The sequence below is a fragment of the Nipponia nippon genome, unplaced genomic scaffold (assembly GCF_047370975.1).
Source record: "Nipponia nippon isolate SJK-2023a ecotype South Korea unplaced genomic scaffold, ASM4737097v1 scaffold_17, whole genome shotgun sequence".
NCBI lineage: Eukaryota > Metazoa > Chordata > Aves > Pelecaniformes > Threskiornithidae > Nipponia > Nipponia nippon.
In genome coordinates, this window is record NW_028262333.1 from 4,932,976 (window position 1) to 4,950,630 (window position 17,655).

The 17,655-nt window shown below is 42.4% G+C and overlaps 1 protein-coding gene across 1 annotated transcript in view; it reads right to left on the reverse strand.

Annotated features, from left to right (window-relative positions):
• The window catches only part of GALNT10 (polypeptide N-acetylgalactosaminyltransferase 10), a 91,654-nt gene that overhangs the window by 23,238 nt on the left and 50,761 nt on the right, over positions 1-17,655 (reverse strand). The window contains exon 5 of the mRNA XM_087754085.1: positions 352-537. Coding sequence (XP_087610211.1) covers positions 352-537 — 186 coding nt within the window. The remainder of the gene's footprint in view (positions 1-351; positions 538-17,655) is intronic.

Consider the following 17,655-nt stretch of genomic DNA (forward strand, 5'->3'; position numbering starts at 1 on the left):
TACTCTTCTAAGCTGTAAATTATTTAACATTTCATTTAGTAGGAAACAGAAGAATACGATCTCTGCTCTTTAATTAAGCAAAGCATATGATAGGGTTGTTGTACAGTGCAGGACTCTAGAACAGAAAAAAATTATTGTATTAAAGGCTACAAGTTGCCAACAATTCACCTGAATCTTGTGGTTGGTTGTTTTTTTGGTTTGTTTTCCCTTTTAAGACATTTAATCTTCCTTTTGTCCACTTACAGCATGAGGAGAAAGCAGCAGGTGGAAATAAAACAAATTCAACGCCAACATCTGTTGCCAGCTCTTTAGCAGTTCAGCCTTCAGGCACGCACAGCACCACACGCTTACCTAACAGAGGTGGCAGCCAGTTCACGTTGGCCTCGCAATGCGAATCCAAGAAGGTGATGACATCCCCTATAGCCACAGAGGCCCCCAGCATTCGAGTTCTTATCAGCCCTTCTCTCTTTTTGGTTCGGAGGATTCTTACATTTGGGAACTGGGCCATATAATCTTCCAGGCGTTTCTTCAGGTGTTCTGTATGAAAATGAGAAATTTAAAGACTGTACCAATTAATTTCTTAAAAATGCAGCTCCTGCTTTACCAGAAGGAGATGTCTTTGGAAGTATGTCCTGAACAGTCAACAAATGCAATAACAGGAAAAAGGAAGAAATAATAATTCCTTTTAAATCCAGGGTTTAAACATAACTGCTTAACCCAGACTTTTGAGTTATGTTCCAACACCTTAGAAGCAATTAAAAAAAAAAAAGAGGAACTAGGAGAAGATGGAGGAGAGCAGGATGAGAAAGAATACAACAAAGAAAAAGGAAAATGAATAAAATATAAAAAGGCAGCTGGCAGACCTCTGAGAGAACTTTATCAGAGCAGGGATTCCCAGACACTTTTGTGGAAAACCAATGTAGCTTAGAAGAGACACAGGACAACTTAATTTTCAGAAGTAAACTCCACTCAGTGCATTTAAGCTGTGTTTGGTTTCTTCAAAACACACAACATCCACTCATGCATAAATAAAAACCAGCAAAAAGCCTAGTCAGACATCCCTCCAAGCCGGCAAGGCGGGCGTAGCCACTGTATATATTTGGATGGCTATGTTAAATGCTTATCAGAGGAGATATTTGCATTTAAATATAGAAATATTTATGCTACTGAATATGGACTGGAGCCACATCTGAATTAGCACAGACACTTGTAGTCACCACGATTAGCAAGAATTCAAACAAGAGAGCTGCAGAAAAAGATTACTGAGTGATCAAAACAATGGACAGCTTGTTTAGATGTGGAAATAAAAAACTTGGTCTACATAAAGAGCGAGGGGCACACAGCTGTCTTTACATCAAAGAGTGAAGGACCAAAGAAAAACCTAAAAATAGGCTAAGAGCTGATCCTGGCCTAATCACTAATGGGTTGATCTTTAGGCATTTGAAGTTTTGACTTACTTGACAGCAAACCCCATTCACAGTGTGCCAGGGACTGGTCATTAACGCACCATACTATCCGCTGCCATCAGCGACTATCAAGGAAACAAGCCTTGCTAGGCAAAAGCTAGTTTGTCAAATCTAAGCAATTAACCGATCTTAAAATCTCACACAACAAAACTTGAATAGAGGCAATCATTCAAATACAAATAACCTCGCAGGTTTATTTGCCGTGACTTCCAAAGCAGGCATGAAAGGTAGGGGCTGAAAAGGCAGACGGTGTGAAAGTGCCCCCGAACAGGGCACCAGGGAAGCCGGGTATTGGAACAGCTCTCTAAAAAGAGCAAAGGGGCAAATAAACTTAACGAAGTTATGAGCTCTCCCACATGGTGCTGACCCAGCAATTATGCTTTAGGTTTTTAGCTACTGGAGGAAAAAAATGGGCAAAATCCCTATGACTAACACACGTTCTGCACCTTCTCTTTGAAGCAATCATCACCTGCCTTCCTTCAAACATCACCCAAACCAACTTCTTTGCTTTTGAGGTATACCTAACAAGCTCTTTGCCTTTTTCAAAGCTTGCTTTAACATTCCCCAGGATTTTTTGCTCACAAATGCATTTTATGTTTTTCCTGACAAGTCTAATTGTTCCACAATATCTACATAGGTTTCCCTGCTCAATAGAGCCTTCAGTACGTCTTGCTGTCTAGCACGCTTTTCCCTCATCCTTTTCAAATCTTTTCTGAATAGATCCTCTCAAGCAACCAGAAATTTTGTCCACTCAATTACAGATTTTTCAAATAAGGGCCTTCCATAGAGACTAGACACGTTATTAGTGCAGCTGCCTTCCTCCTGAGGCAGTGGGTAGACTTAAAAAGCCAAAAAAGAAAAAAAAAAAAAAAGAAAAAAAATAGAAAAGCCACCCCCACTGTTCTGTAACATCACAGCTCATCCCTTGCCGTTGTTAGTTTATCACAAAAGTTTAGTTCATCAGAAAAGAGAAAAAACAATCCTCACTTCAAGCATAAATCAGCTAAGCCCAAGCCAGGAGCTACACCTCAGTTAACCTACCCAAGGCAAGATAAACACGAGTGTGGCTGCCAGGGCTCATTATACTGAAGGAGGTAACCACCACACAGAAGCTCTGGGTCCGATTCCCCTAACAGTAGCCACAGACACTGTAGCACTTGCAAGAGCAGACCCCACAATATTTACGTTATCTAAACCAGACCTACAAAGCACTGGAAAGTCTTAAAAATCCAAAGCTCCATAACAAAGGAAAATAGACTTTCTACAACTCTTTACTTTGATAGAAATGAGAAAAGAAGACGGTGAAAGATCCCAGAGGTTTGTCTTCCACCTGCATGCTGGTCATTTTACATTTTGACATCATATACTTTCTGAACTGTCCCGGTTTGTTGTGCAATTTCGTCTGTGGTGTCACCTGAAGGCAGCCTAACCGATCCCCCCAGGGGTATGAGCACGGCGCAGCGGAGCCTGCTACCAAGAAACGCTGGTGTCGCGCAGGAAGACACACACCAGCAAGTGAACAAAAACCACTGGACTTGGCCATATTTGTAGTGAAGATGATGGCTGCTCTGCTACAGACTAGCTGAAGACAGGTTGATTTATATCTATTAATGAACAAGCAGTTAAGAACTGAGAGATTTCCCCATTTTTATAGTGTAACAGGAGAAAAGAAGGCATAGGAGCCACAGAGTTTTCTCAGGCAACTACTCTGCAAAGAGGCAGCAGGAACTCCAATCCCCGGACTTCCCATTCCATCCCCAAATGCTGGGTTTGGTTCTTTAGCACTTTTTTACTATGTTTCCATAGTAAAAAAATACCAAAGAATTTAATGTTTGCAGCAAGTAGCCTGCTCTACGCCGCACTGGTAAGAAATGTCTCACACATCAGGAATCTTCTCGTGTCTCTGATGGCTGGAAGAAGCAAGGAGAAGCTGCAGGCATCCCATCAGCACCCGCGTATTCTCACGGATGCAGGGGACACACGCACCACGTGCTGTCCTTGTGGCCAGGAGGGATGATGCTCAGACAAGCTGTTCCCAGCTGTTGCAGAAAAATCCATGCTTGCTCACTGCGTTTTATAAGGTTAAGACTTACGTATCGTGAACGGCAAGTGAGCAGACTTTATTGTATCTACTTTCCCTTACTACAGAGTCATAGACTTCTAAACAATCTCACAAACAACGTACAAAACACAGCGAAACGTACTTTTCAAAGACAAAGTTTTCTTATTTCCTTATCCCTGCGCTATTCCTGCCCCCCAGCCTGGCCTCCACACACCCAGACAGAAAATATTTATTTCACTCTATTACAAATATTGTCACAATTAAGTCAATTTTCACTTTTAAAAGAAAATCTCAAAAAAACAAACAAGTGGCATTAACTGCTACAAAATTTTATGAGGCTTTAAAAAATATATTATGGAATCTTGTCACACTGAGTAATTTTTATTACAAGGGCAATTTTCTTTAATGAAAGTTGTTAGGTGAACTGGAGGGATTCCAATGGCTGTGACTACTTTGAGCAAAGTAATACAGCCCAAACATATAAATGAGAGTAAGATTATCTGTAGATTAAAAACTAGGCTGGCTGCTTGCTAACAGACTTTGCAATAAACTTGATATACAGTATATACACTAACAGTAGCAGTCAAGAACTACTGCTTGCTTTATTTTGAGCTGTAAATAAAACTGTGCAAAGATAGAGGAGAAGCTTCACTAGCAGGCCTGCTGAAGTCTCAAAGCTTTCCAAAATAAGACTTTTTCCTAGGTCGAATTCCTGTGGTGGTCCTACTGCACTTCTTCCTTCTGGCCTCACCATCCAAGCAGAGCTGCCCTCAGACGCCGTTAGTCCGGTGCCCACTTGTAGCATGGCAAGGACTTTCCAAGATGGGGATTTCTTACGTCCAGCTGAGTTTTCATTCCAGCCACTGCACGCCTGCCAATTGAACAGGCACCTAAGAAACGTTACCACTTCAAAACCAAACATGCAGAAGCCAGAGGAGGACAGATGAGCCCAAGGACTACTTTTTTTTTTACAGCTTAAAGAGGCAAATACATGAGAAAAAAAGGCAACTTGGACATGGATCTGCAGGACCAGAACAGCTTAAATAGCACTGCAGTCGCAGGATCCATGGGACTTAACTGTTCAAGCCAAAGCAGAAGTTACCTCGCTACGTCCCCTCACGGCAAACCACGCAGCCTGCCTCCACTCAGCAGTGTCTGGATCCTCCCCGTCTCTTTCACATCTCATCGGCTCAGCCGTGTTTTCAGAGGCTTGTACAAAACCATCAATAGGTTTGTAGCCTGTTTTGAATTGATTTGGCTCCGACTAAAGTCATTTTCCCACAGGAATCAATGCAAGTGATACAGCAATTCTCAAGTTTCTAACATGTTTTTAAATAACGGTCTTGCCTGCATGCTTTAAGTTCAACAGCTATTCCCCTCAAGAGCTGCTCTGCGGTACAAAGGAACCTCACTGCCTTCAGCTCACACAGCTCAGTTTTGCAGACAGCAGTCACAGCTCACAGATGAAGCCTGGCCTGGTTTGTGTCCTTTTGCCTCCCCCAAATCACACACCAAGACCTGAAGCACCTGCTTAGAGGCAGTGCGTATGGGGTGGTTACCTTCCCCACAGACACCTACAAAACCCACCGTACAGGCGACTGGTGCGTACCTCCCTCACTAGGCAAACTGGACGCACGTGCTAGGCTGCTTCCCAGTAGGTTGGGTGAGTTAAAGAAAAGCAGTTGCATCAGGCCTGCTGAGAACTTGAGAGGTTGTTTTGTTTTTAAGCAGGAGATGCTGCTTAAAAGACATGGACCTGATGACTCAGGTCATTCTCTCCTGAGACGCAAAGATGGGCTTCTTGTTTTGAGGAAGTCACCGGGCTCCTTTAGAGCAGACTCGTGTTCTGGTGGCACTTTGGGACTCTCCAAAGCTCAGATGATTAAGACGACCTCCGCCTCTGACTGCAGTGAATCGTGGGCAGCTGCAACTGAGAGGTGCGCAACACACATTTGCTTTCTGCACTTTGAAGGATTCAAGTTGAACGTTTTGAATAATGTGGTCATTGCTCAGGCTTTTGAGCTGTCAGGGTCATTAATTGATCCCAGGGCTGAAAAGACAGCAGATTTTTTTGGTCCCATCCCATGAAACCTTTATTTTCACAGCTGTTTGAACTCAAAGGAGCTGCAAGCATTTTACTTTCAGTCAGGCAAACTGCCCTCTGCAGAGGAGGATGGGGTAAGGGTTTTAGGACTCAATATAGTTTGCTTGGCAATAACACGGTTGGCATAAAGTCTTTTATATATGTCCCTATAACGTCTCTGCAGTATTTGGCAGGAAAGGGAGTACCAACTTCTGTGATCTTGGGATGGAAAAAAATTAACTCATTTTAAGCACCAGTCAGGACTTGAAACTATGATACAGATTTATGTCCAGAGAAAGAATTAGGAAGAAAACATTTCCCCTGTCCTCCTAGAGCAACGTTTCGTGGTTCATACGTTACTTTAGACCCTACCAGCTGTGGTTTCTGAATTTTACACTGTACAGCACATCTGCAACTTTAGTGCCTTTGCTCGTACGAGTACCATCAACCCAGTCCAGAACGAGCAGCACTGCAGAAATCAGAAACATTCACAGACGCCTTCCTGCATTACTCAGGTGCCACCAGTGACACCAAAGGTCCCTCTGCCTTACAGTATCCTGCCTCCTGCCAGGGGGCTTTGCTTCGGTTTACACACAGCAGGTTGAAGATATTATGAAGACAGGAAAGCTATTGCACTCTGGACATTCAGGGAACTTTCCCTCTCCTGCTGAAGGGCACATGGCACAGGAGGAGAGGACTGGAGGATCTGCAGAATTCCCTTTCAAGCAGACAGGGCTGGTTTCCCTGCCCTGCAGGTTATTTTGGCTAGTTTCCAACCGCCAAAACCTGAAGTGCAACTGTTCATCTGGCATTTGTGTACAGGTTATCCCAGCCTCCCCCGTCCCTACCCTCCCACATGCAGACATGCTTGTTTAAGATTACAAATGAATCCATTCATCTTTACTTAGATACTGGGCCCTAACGCGCTGTTTAACAATTTAATAATGAATTATACTTCTCCTGACTCTATCACCATGTGCAAGCCAGGCTTCCCTGAAATAGAAAGCTCTACATCATTGAAATTAACTTCTCTCTTCTCTCCCTGTTTTGGTGCAGATGAGTAATCTTTTTAAATAGCAAAATGTGCTGTTATCCAAACAGGCAGCACTTACACTAGTTTTAATTTTCTTCCAATGTTTTCACCGTCTGATCACTGAAGTTGGTTGGGAGGATAATAAACTGATTTAATAAATGGTACTACGAACACCAGTCCCAATAATAGGAAACTGATTAAGCTGATCACAGCCTTCCAAGCTGAATCTTCTTACAAAGAAGAGGCGGCCAGGGAAGGGAGAAAATTAGTATCTGTTGCTTCACTGATGACAGGTCTGTGGTAGACTCAAAGGGAGGGGGCCCAGTTTCCACTGCCCATTCTGCATCAGTGCTGGGTCTCAGCACATCTTTACAAACAAAAACTGGGGGGAAAAAAGGGTTTCCTGTGCGTGGGACAATAGCCAAGTGTACCACTCCACTGCTAATACAGCAGTCCTAACTGTGTAGATTATAACAAAGATTAAAAGAATTAGGTTTCTGGAAATCTTATTGACTTTGTTATTTTTCTAAATGTTTCAAAACCGAGCTTCCATTTTAGGTACAATAAAGTGCATAAAAATGGAAGCGTGGGACCTAAGAAATAAGCCAGACCGCAAGTTGCCGGGGCAAAGACCACTTATGCGAGCCTGTGCTGTGCGCTTCGATAAACTCAAGTGCATAAAATTCTGCTGCCTTGCCTCTATCATCAATTCCTTCCTGAATTTGCAAAGGGAACTTTCTCATAGCTTCCTCCACCCGACAGCAGACATCCAAACCCTGCTCAGTTATGGCTTCATGAGATCCTAGTACTGAACACAGAGACAAAGGTGTAATCTTAAAATGAGAAAATTCACATTTGCTGGCATTAGCATACAAATACACCCAGACCCTAGGGAAAGTTTAGTAGGCTGCATTTCCAAGCAGGGAAATACACGGGGAATAATCATCTTAGCTACAGCATAACCTCTTAAGCTCTCAGGAAAGTTTCATTTGTAAAGGAAGTCTATTCCAACTGTTCCTTCCTGAGGGAATCCAGAAAAATCCATTTACTCATCCTTCCTTCATGCTGCAAGGATTAAGCACCTTTTGCTCATTAGGAGCAGCGAAGCCAGCCTGTGGTGTATGCATCAGAACTGACTCCCTGGTCAACCCACAATATCAGTTATTCCTCCTGTGCCATAACCCATCTTTCCCAGGGGGAACAGACATTCTAGTTTACTCTTCTCCCTTCCCATTTCATTAAATATGTATCAAGATTAAAGCACCCACTTAGGTTTTTCCCTCTTCTGTTGACTGTATTTGATCTAAAGAGCTGATTTTGTGACTCTCAGTCATTTCCTTGTTGATTGCTTTTAACATCAGAGAGACTGTTTTGCTGACATACAAACTAGATCGCTGCAGTTTTTGGCCTACGTAGCCTTTGTGGCAGCTGAAACAGGAGTGAGCTCCTTGTAGCACACTTAATATTCAGCTCAAGTTTGATGTAGCCACGGTGACTAGCAGGAAGGGCATTACTGGCCCAAATGCTGCCTTCAACCCGGGGAATCTGTGCCCTCATCTTAAGGCCAAATAAGTGGTTTCGATTATCCAGTTGTTTAACCAAGGCAGCGTCCGCACTCCTGCTCAATGCTAACACACTTCTACTAAACTGATAAACACTGCATGGGCAGGTGAAAACACTGAAAAACATTAAGACAAGCCACCATACCAATGGCATCACCACTTCCAGCAGTCCGAGGCTAATATACACACCACACACCGGTTCAGGATCCTGCAAATTTATACTCCACTTTCTGTACTAGAGTTAAAAATTGTGAGAGACCAGATTAGTCTTTAATTGCCTTTAATCTACATCATCGACTGCTTTCTCAGCGCTGGAGAGACAAGCAAGGGTGCAAAAGCGTTTCAGAAGTTTGCTCACAGGACAGAACAAACCCAATTGAACACGACTCTTCTGCAACCCGCAGGCTTCAGAGGAGAGCGGGTGCCCAGGGACCGAGTCAGAACAAGCTGCTGTGCTGGAGGGGTTACCTGCGTCCGCATCTGGTGAGCACGTCCGTACACATTCACTGTTGGTAGCGGTGTCCTGCTTAGGACATCGTGACATGAACCTCAAGCCTATGACTGACAGCAAGAACAAAACTTGCCATCAGTTGGAGAGATGCAGGCAGATGAAGTGTTAAGACATTTCATGCTGAAACATTTTGGAACATATCAAAGCTGTGAGATTAAAGCCCTAAAAGTCACTGAATTTTGCTGGGGAAAAAAAAAGGCAAAAAAATAAAAAAAACCACCCAAAACAAACCAGTCCTCAGAGATACAGCTTTGCCTTTATCAGCAGTATTCATGTACAAAGAACTTCTTGGCCTGAAAGTATTTGCGCTGTACAAAACAACAAAAAAGGAAAGATTCCAGAAAGAGCACAAGAATTAACAGAAAATTCTACTCCGGACTTTTGTCTTGTTAGGGAATACACCATTATGTCCAAGATATAACCCACTTGAAAGTTGCTTTGATTTGGTAGGAATGCATCCCTTTGGACTCCAAAGGCTTTCATCTCAAGCGTCTAAGTGAGGAAGAACAACTATGAAGCCTAAAATTAATAGCACAGACCTACAAAATTTTTGCTTTGGGGTTGCAGCCAAACGGAATATTGGAAAACTAACTGATAATCCTTCATTCCTACAATAATGCTCATACATTAATAACCATGAATGACAAAGCAAAAACATGTTTGTCTTGTCGTCTGTATGTCAGAGAACAGAAAATGAAGTATTTGGCAAATGAGAAAAGTACCAATACGGCCGGCGGAAAAATACAGACACATTTGACTTGTAGTAACAAACTCTAGCATGTCGAAAGTATATTTTACAAACTCACACTTTTTTCTCCTAGACCCCTTTGCCATCAGTTCCCAATGCTCTTATTTACTTTATTGGCAAGAAATGCAACTATTACAGTAAGTTACTGATATCTGCCCGAAAGGTCAATAAATTTATTGAATGCTGAAGCACAAATCCAGGACTGTTCACTGCTGTGCTGATACCAAAACTAAAACATCTCATGGACAATGCGATTCTCACCTGACACATTCATTTTAGCTGGGTAACAGAGGGGAGAGCGTAGTACCGATAGCTAAAGGTACCCTGCTTTTAAATCTTGAGCCTTGGCTTCCACCATTCAGCATGGTAAACTACCATGTTGTGATGGAGACATCAACACATACTTAGCTTATGGGTAACAGGCAACGGTGGTCCTCATGACATTTATGAATAGATGTTATATTGAGAGAATAAGCATGGCATTTCTTTACTGAGAAAGTATCACTGCTATTAAAACTATATAGAAAACGAATGTGTTTTACATTATCCACTTATTTTTAAATTGCAGCAGCATTACCTTCCAGTTTTCTCAAAGTGAAAGTTCCCACCTTTATCAAAGTCCCTATGTAGGACAGCTGCTTTGTCAGTACCACCCAAAATGAATGCCTAAATAGCAGAAACTATAATTACCAATAATAGACATCATATATGAGTACTGGCAGAGGGTATTTGAATCACATTTCTAATTAACTTGTATAGAGAAGCAGCTGTAAAGCATTAAAACGCTGATTTGCACTGCAGCTGGCAGATATCTAGATTTTGACTCCTACCAGGTAAGGACATGGACTTCAAGGTGAGGAGAATAAAATAAAAGCTGTTTTCCTGCAAGCTTCCACTAATAGAAGCTACACGCATAGGGTTTCTTAGTAGCAAGCAATGCAGTTAGATTTATTTAATGAGCTGTAATGGAAACTCTGCTCCTCAATTATTTATTTTTTCTAAACTTTAGCTTGCCAGACATCCTTCACTACACAATAATTAGCTTAGAAAGAGGTCACAGTAAACAGGACCTTTTTAAGCATCCCCTTTCTAGAAGAATCCTTCAGCCATAGCAACTGATCTTAAAGTAATAAATACAAGATGATGAGAAGTAAACTGGTTAGTTATTTTAGGCTGTCACAAAAAAAGCTGAAATAAACAACCACAATGGGCCCTCAGGTCCCTTAAAACACTAGAGAATATATTTTTAATACTCTCCAGCCATTGCTTAATGAACAATGCAGGTTTTCAATATCCCTTTATGAAGGGTATACACAAGTACAGAAATGGTGTTTAAAGACACATTAAAAACGAATACTAAAAAAAAGGAAAACAGTGAATCCCACCTGCATTTCACTATGGATCCAAAGCAAGCTCTGTCACTAACAGTCGTCTGAAGTATCCCACCTCCACAAGCCTCGGCCAGAAATGGAGAACAACAAATTACTCTCTTTTCATAAACTAAAATTGGACATCTGCACAAGGTTTTATTTTATTGCTCCACTCCATTCGGTGCTCACTACGGAACAGAGTATTGGTGAGTTCACAAATTCACTCCTACACCGGTATAAATGCTCTGCCGTGCTGTGCTACCTGTCAGTCACACCAGAGTCTGGGTAACAAACATCCCATCTAGACTGTGGGTCACAACCACTTCAATGACTTCACCCTGTTTCACTTTAATATTTGTGCCACGACCAGCATCAGTGATATTCACCAAAGTCAAGTCACTTTCTGCACGGAAACATGACATCGGTATCGGCTGCCATCAGAAGCATTTTAATAGTGAAAGTCTTAGAACATGACCGTAGCCTGTGAACTCACTGTGACTTTATGCATCTGGTAGTGTTAAACCAGAAGACAAAGGAGCAGGCCCACCAACTGAGCATCATCAAGAGCCTGAGATTTAATGAGATACCAGTACCAAAATGAGTATGTTTCATGACAGAGAATTTTATTCTAACGAAAGTGAAGAGAACATCTGTTTTCTCAGACTTCCAAGTCTCTCCACCTATAAGAACCAACCTTCTCCCACTCACCCAAAAGGCGATCTCACTGACAGTTACTTCAAAGCTGTTATATGAGAGTCTAAACAGACCTGAGACAGACCACAATGAATTCTAACAGCAAGGAAAAAAGCTCTTTATTCTGTGACTTAATTTACAAAAATAATTTTTTTTATTCAGTTGTTTGAGACAATAGTTACCGCAACTTCTACAGGAGACCTTGAAAGCAACGTTTAAGAAAATGTTGTGGAAAAGCATAGTTGCCTGAGAATAGTTTGGCTTTTTCTTTTTCTAAATACATTAAGGTAAAAAGCTTTAAAACAACCATATTCAAAATTCAGTAAGAAAGACTGTCACCACTTTGTCCTAAGCACAGTCACTCCATATTCAGAGATGTACTAACCAGCTGCACTTTAGCGCATTTAAGAGAAAAAAAATTACTTTTACAATGCATGTGCCTAAAGATGAAAAGATAATCTCTTTAGCTGCATAAATCCTTCACTGTTCCATTTAAAGATCAAAAAGAATTCAAGTATTAAACCTTTTCTATTTCAGATATGAAGAACATGACTTTTTTCAATTAAGTCCTGGCAGATGTGGTTAATGGAACAGAGTTGTACTTGCTACATACCTGACGCTGCACCAAATGACGCATTCGTTACCCCTTGCCTTCTCCCTTCAGTCCACTACCGAGTCCCTTCTGCCCTTCAGACCAAATTATGCTGCGTGTGGTTCAGCCACGTAGCCTTACCCACATTTGTTTTTCCATTCAGATTATCCCATATGGCTACCTCCAGAATTACTCGTACTGCAATATAAAGGAGAGATTTTAAAAGTCACAGGGATTTAAAGGGGAAAAAGGGGATTTGGCTGTGGCTCCCTCTGACACTCGGTAAACAGATGGGCTCCGAGACTCCCCTGCCAGTGAACTTCCAAGCAAGCTACAGGATGGCGTGGAGACAGCACAATGGTGCAAAGCGAAGGAATATGACCGGCCCTACACGAGGGGAGAAGGCAAGCGAAGGAGAAAACGTTGGTCAAAACCAAGGGCTGAGACGGCATTGCTTGGGGGAACACTCCTTGGGCTGCTTTACTAAAAGGCCTACAAGCCTCTTGCTGCCTTTCAAAGATGAGCAGCGGCCACATGCCAGAGTCCAGGCTCACAGTGCTTCGCTGTCTCCCAAACGTCAGAGCCACTCAAATTCTTATTGCACAAAGTCCTGCTGAAAACATACAACTAAGAAAAAAGTGAGTGAATGTGGGGAAAGAATAAGAAAAATTTAAAAGTGGCCGAACAAATACGTATTTTCAGGACTCCTAAATAGATATAATTTGCCTGAATTAAAATAAGGCTCAAGGAAAAAGGGTAGTCTTGGAAGAAAGACGAAGCTGAAATCTGGAACCTCCCTAATGACCCCCCAAGGGAAAATGGTATCCCATACACCTTGCTTATAATAAAATTTCCTCCTCGAAATCAAATATAGACAAGTATGCATGCCTCTTGGATAACCACATCCTAAAATATACCATGTTTAATCTAAAAGCCAGAAGGTTGACTTTGCAAACGTCGTTGTCGTATTGGGTTAAATATATTCAAGTACTTCAGCTGAAAATGTTACTGCCTCCCAGTCACAGGTGCGGATTTTGACTGGTTACTGTAAGAAGGATGTTAAGTCTTCATGTATTGCCGCTGTACAGTCATACAACGCCGTAAGGCAGACAGCCCAGCTGGGTTAACACTTCCAGAGCAATCCTGATGTTTGGAGACTGCAGTATTTTCAGTGCTGCCACATTCAACATTATTACTGTATCAACATAGTGCTTTGCACGTAACGCATGCTTTAGAGATGACTGATGCTGCGGTTCCCATTCTTCAACAAGGGACAACACTTGTTCTAAAACACTGTCATTTCTACAAAAGTAGTCTTAAAACGAGTAAGAACAGGCTGTCAGTCAATATGCAAACTGAATGCTGAAACGTGACTTTTATATGAAATTTAAGTACTTAGCCACGATCACTGATTTCTGTCAAGCTAAGCCATAAAATGAGATATACCCAAAGCACTTCTGAACCACCTGTGTGGCAGGTACATTTTCCTCTCTGCACATAGCTAGCCCCGAATACGTGGCAAGATGTTTCTTTTAAATGACATTCAGCAATTAAGTCACAGCTGTCTAGCACACAGTAAGTTTACAATGTCTTGAATAATATAAAATTTTCGATTGCTGCAAAGGGTGAAAAGGTAAAAACCCTATCATGTTTTAGATTAAAGGAAGGGCTGAAAAATACATGATGCCATCTTGTTCCAGATGAACACACAAATGCAAAAAAATTAGTTTTAGAGGTATTAGTGTTCCCTAGATAGCTATACCTTTTGGTGACTCGACAAGGGAACTAGGGCACTGGGGCATGCAGGATGCTTGTGCGGTTTATTAGGTCTACTATTCCAATATGTTTAGATTCCCTCATTCTTAAGTTTTTCTTACCTATAAAAGGCACCTTGACTTTCAACACTGCCTGCCCATAACATCCTTATGGACAAACTGATGAAATCCGGGCTAGATAAGCAGCAAGGTGGACAGAAAACTAGGTGAGCTCCAAGGGTGGTAATCGGCAGCACGAAGCCGAGCTGGAAGCCGGGACTGTCACTAGCTGTGCACCCCAGGGGCCAATATCAGGGCTAATACCATTGCACATCTTCATTCAAGACCTGGATGACGGGACTGCGCGCACCCTCAGAAGGTGGGCAGGTGACACAGGCCCGGGAGGCATGGCTGGCGTGCCGCTCAGAGGGACTCTGACAGGCGAGAGAAACGGGCCAACAGCAACCTGGTGAAGTTCAGCAAAGGGAAACGCAAATTCCTGCGCCTGGGGAGGGGTAACCTGTACTGACCCAGCAGCTGGAAAGGAGCTTTGCAGGAGAGGACCTGGGAGTCCTTGGGCACAAATTGAAGCACAGGAAATACTGCTTAAAGATAAGAATTTTTTTTTTTTTAAATTAAGTCACCGTAAGAGTGACTGAACAGCAGAACAGGTCCCCCAGAGACATTATGGAGTCTCCATCCTTGGAGATTTTCAAAACTTGAGTAAGATTGAGAAACCTGCTGTAGCTGAGCAGAGAGGTTGGGATGATCTCCAGACATCCTTTACAACCTCAACTATTTGCGATTCTGTACATGTTCCAGTCCAGCCTCAACCTCAAAGAGATCCCTTCTCCAAAACAGACAGAAGAGGGAGAGTTTGACTTCTGCCTTTCACCCGGTAGGAGTATATACTCGATGTTCCACTGCTGTACAGAGCTACCAAGTATGGATCAGTGAAAAGCAAAGAACATTTAGACAAGCATCCTGCAGAGAGAAAACGTGCAATCCTCTGCCCTCTGTTCCTTCGGCTTAAGGCTGTTTATTTATCTAGTGAGAGACAGAGGACAGCTTTATGTTTGTTCATGCAAATTTAGAGACAGCTTATACAGCAGAGGTGTCCACAAGCTACGAGAATTAGATGGAGACCAACAATCCCTTTTGTACAAGGCAGACACTAGAGATGAGGGGCTCGATTTCTCACAACCACAGCAACTCACAACCACAATCAACACAGACTGTAGGTCTAGGGACTGAAGCAGACCCTGAAGAACCATGAACTGCCTGTCTGTTATTCGTTGCCTGCTATCAATAGCAAAATGCCATCAGAGACGATACAAAAACCTGCAGTGTTACAAAACTGACCCGCATTTCAACTTCTCTTCCCCTCCTCCCATTCCTATGATATAATGGAACCCACTTACCACTCAGCAGCATTGTAATTAAATAATCAAAAAGCAAACAAATTTCACATCTGACAGTCCCCAGGAGAAAACTGATATACATGAAAAAAGCATTTTAGTTTACTTAGGGCCATTCTGGTAACAACAAGCTCAGAGGGATATAATTAGTACCCTGCCAGCCAGCGTAAGAAAAGGCTTAATTTAACTGAGATCAGAACTAAAGAATAGCTATAGAAATTAAAAGTGAAGCCACAAATCCACGCAGGACTGCCACAGCTAAGCGTTTTTATGATCAGGAATTCTGAAGTCGTAATTCACATGTATTGCATTCTGATTTCCGCTTACCCAGAAGGGTAGGCGTTATTTTGGACCACCCTGAAATAGCTGAGGTTAACCCGAGGAGGTCAGCCCCTGGGTCTTTAGCGGTTCTCAGTAGCACGCAGGAAGAGGCACACAACACCGGGCTGGTTAATTCTTATTCTCCAAGCCTGCTGAATGGGTGCCTCCCTCTTCAACAAAGCCTATGTTCTTCTGCACATTAAATCCCTACAATTGTTTTGAAATGCTTACGGTCAGGAGAAGAAAGTCCTTATATCACAGACATCCCAACTAAATCTGTGGGGAAAAATGGATAAGCTATCACAGTCTTCCCGGGAATGCTATGTTGATACTAGAGACTACTATTAGAGAAAGTAGAAAATAGCCTCACAATATTTACTCTGTTGTGACCAATGGCACATGCTGGAAAGCAGCCTCTTTTAAGCTTAACTCAACCTAACAAGGGAATCCCCAGAAAGAGAGATTCAAGTGTCAGCAAACACAGCTGCTGGAGGTGACAACATGGAGCACAGCTCAAGGCAAACTGGATGCTACCACCGTACCGCGTGAGACCGACCCCACCGACACGCAGCCTTTCCCAGAGCACTGTGGCTGATGTGGAATCCGGCACTAAATTTGTTTGAAGTAAGGCTAGATTCTGATCATTTGCATTATACTACAGGCACGCAAACAAAAAAAAATTCCAGACAGCAAGTTGTTCAAGCACATTGCGATTTCTCAGGTACAAAGCAAAGGAAACATTTCAAAAACACGACTCATAAAGCTTTTGCTGCTCGCTGTTAAGATTTGCTGTCATCAGGACAGCCTTTTTCGGTTGAAAAATGGTTATTGGTAAAGGTCACAAAATTGTCTCTCTCGAACAAATTAAGAAATAAATGGCTGTTGACACTTCCAGATGATGATTCATCTGTCCAAGAGCTCCAATAATGCGAAGCAACACAGCTGCCTCTCAGGTATGCTGCAGACCACAGCAGCCACCAACTAACCCAGAAATCTGTCTTCACTCTCCTATCACTTTGTTAGCCAACTTCTCAACCCTCTTCCTAGTTACACCAAAAATTCCTTACTCCCAAGCTTAAAAACAGATGAAAAACATATGAAAGTAACACCTGTCAGAAAACACACTGATGCGTGCAGTAGCCAGGTTTCCATCCGTACTATTTCTATTTTCAGCAAAGTCCTCTTTACTGCGTGCGAAGCAAAGATTCTCCGTGTACGAGAGACAGGGATGAAAGAGGCTGATGGATTGGCACCAACATCACCGCCCACAGAAACCAGTGCAATAGCCAAACAGGAGCGCAACGCTAACAGAACCTCAAGGGCAGCTCGGCAAAGCCCAGGACGTTTGACCCCAACACAGGTCAGTACACAAGAAATGCTGGCAAGACGAATATAGTCTCCTTGCCAGGGAAAGCCAAGTTCTTGAAGATTAGTTTTAAAGAGTTATTAAAGTGCTAGAGGTCTGTTTAGACAACCCTCAAGCGAAAGGCCATCATGAAGTACAGCAGAGTATACCTGATATTTTATCTTGTCAGGGTAACCTCTCGATAAAAAAAAATTAATAATAGATTTTTATTGAGCGATTATCCTTTTCATCTTTTGCTTTTCACTGGAGTTTATGGTGACTATTTACTGATCACTTTGGGGAAGAAGCTGACATTTACTGTTCATACTATGCCTCTCTGATCTCAAATGTGGGCTCTACTATCACTACATCCAACAGTGATTCTATAATTTTAGAAGAAAGATGCCGTTACAAATTTGTGGGATAGCATTTGAAACAGAAGCACAGCATTCCACCTTGCAGACAATGCAGAGGACTAATCATTTAGGATTTTCAAAGCAAATCAAGAAATCTCTCCTCATTCTTTTTACTGCTCACTGGTTCCGTGGCACAGCGGTGATGATGATCAGCTCGGACACAGGGTTTTTATCACGTGCCCAATTTAATAATGAGAAACGGATAACCAGAGCAATGGCCTAACAGTCCAAATCCATGAATGTGCCCTTTTCAAACATACAACATGCGAAGTGAAAGTCTT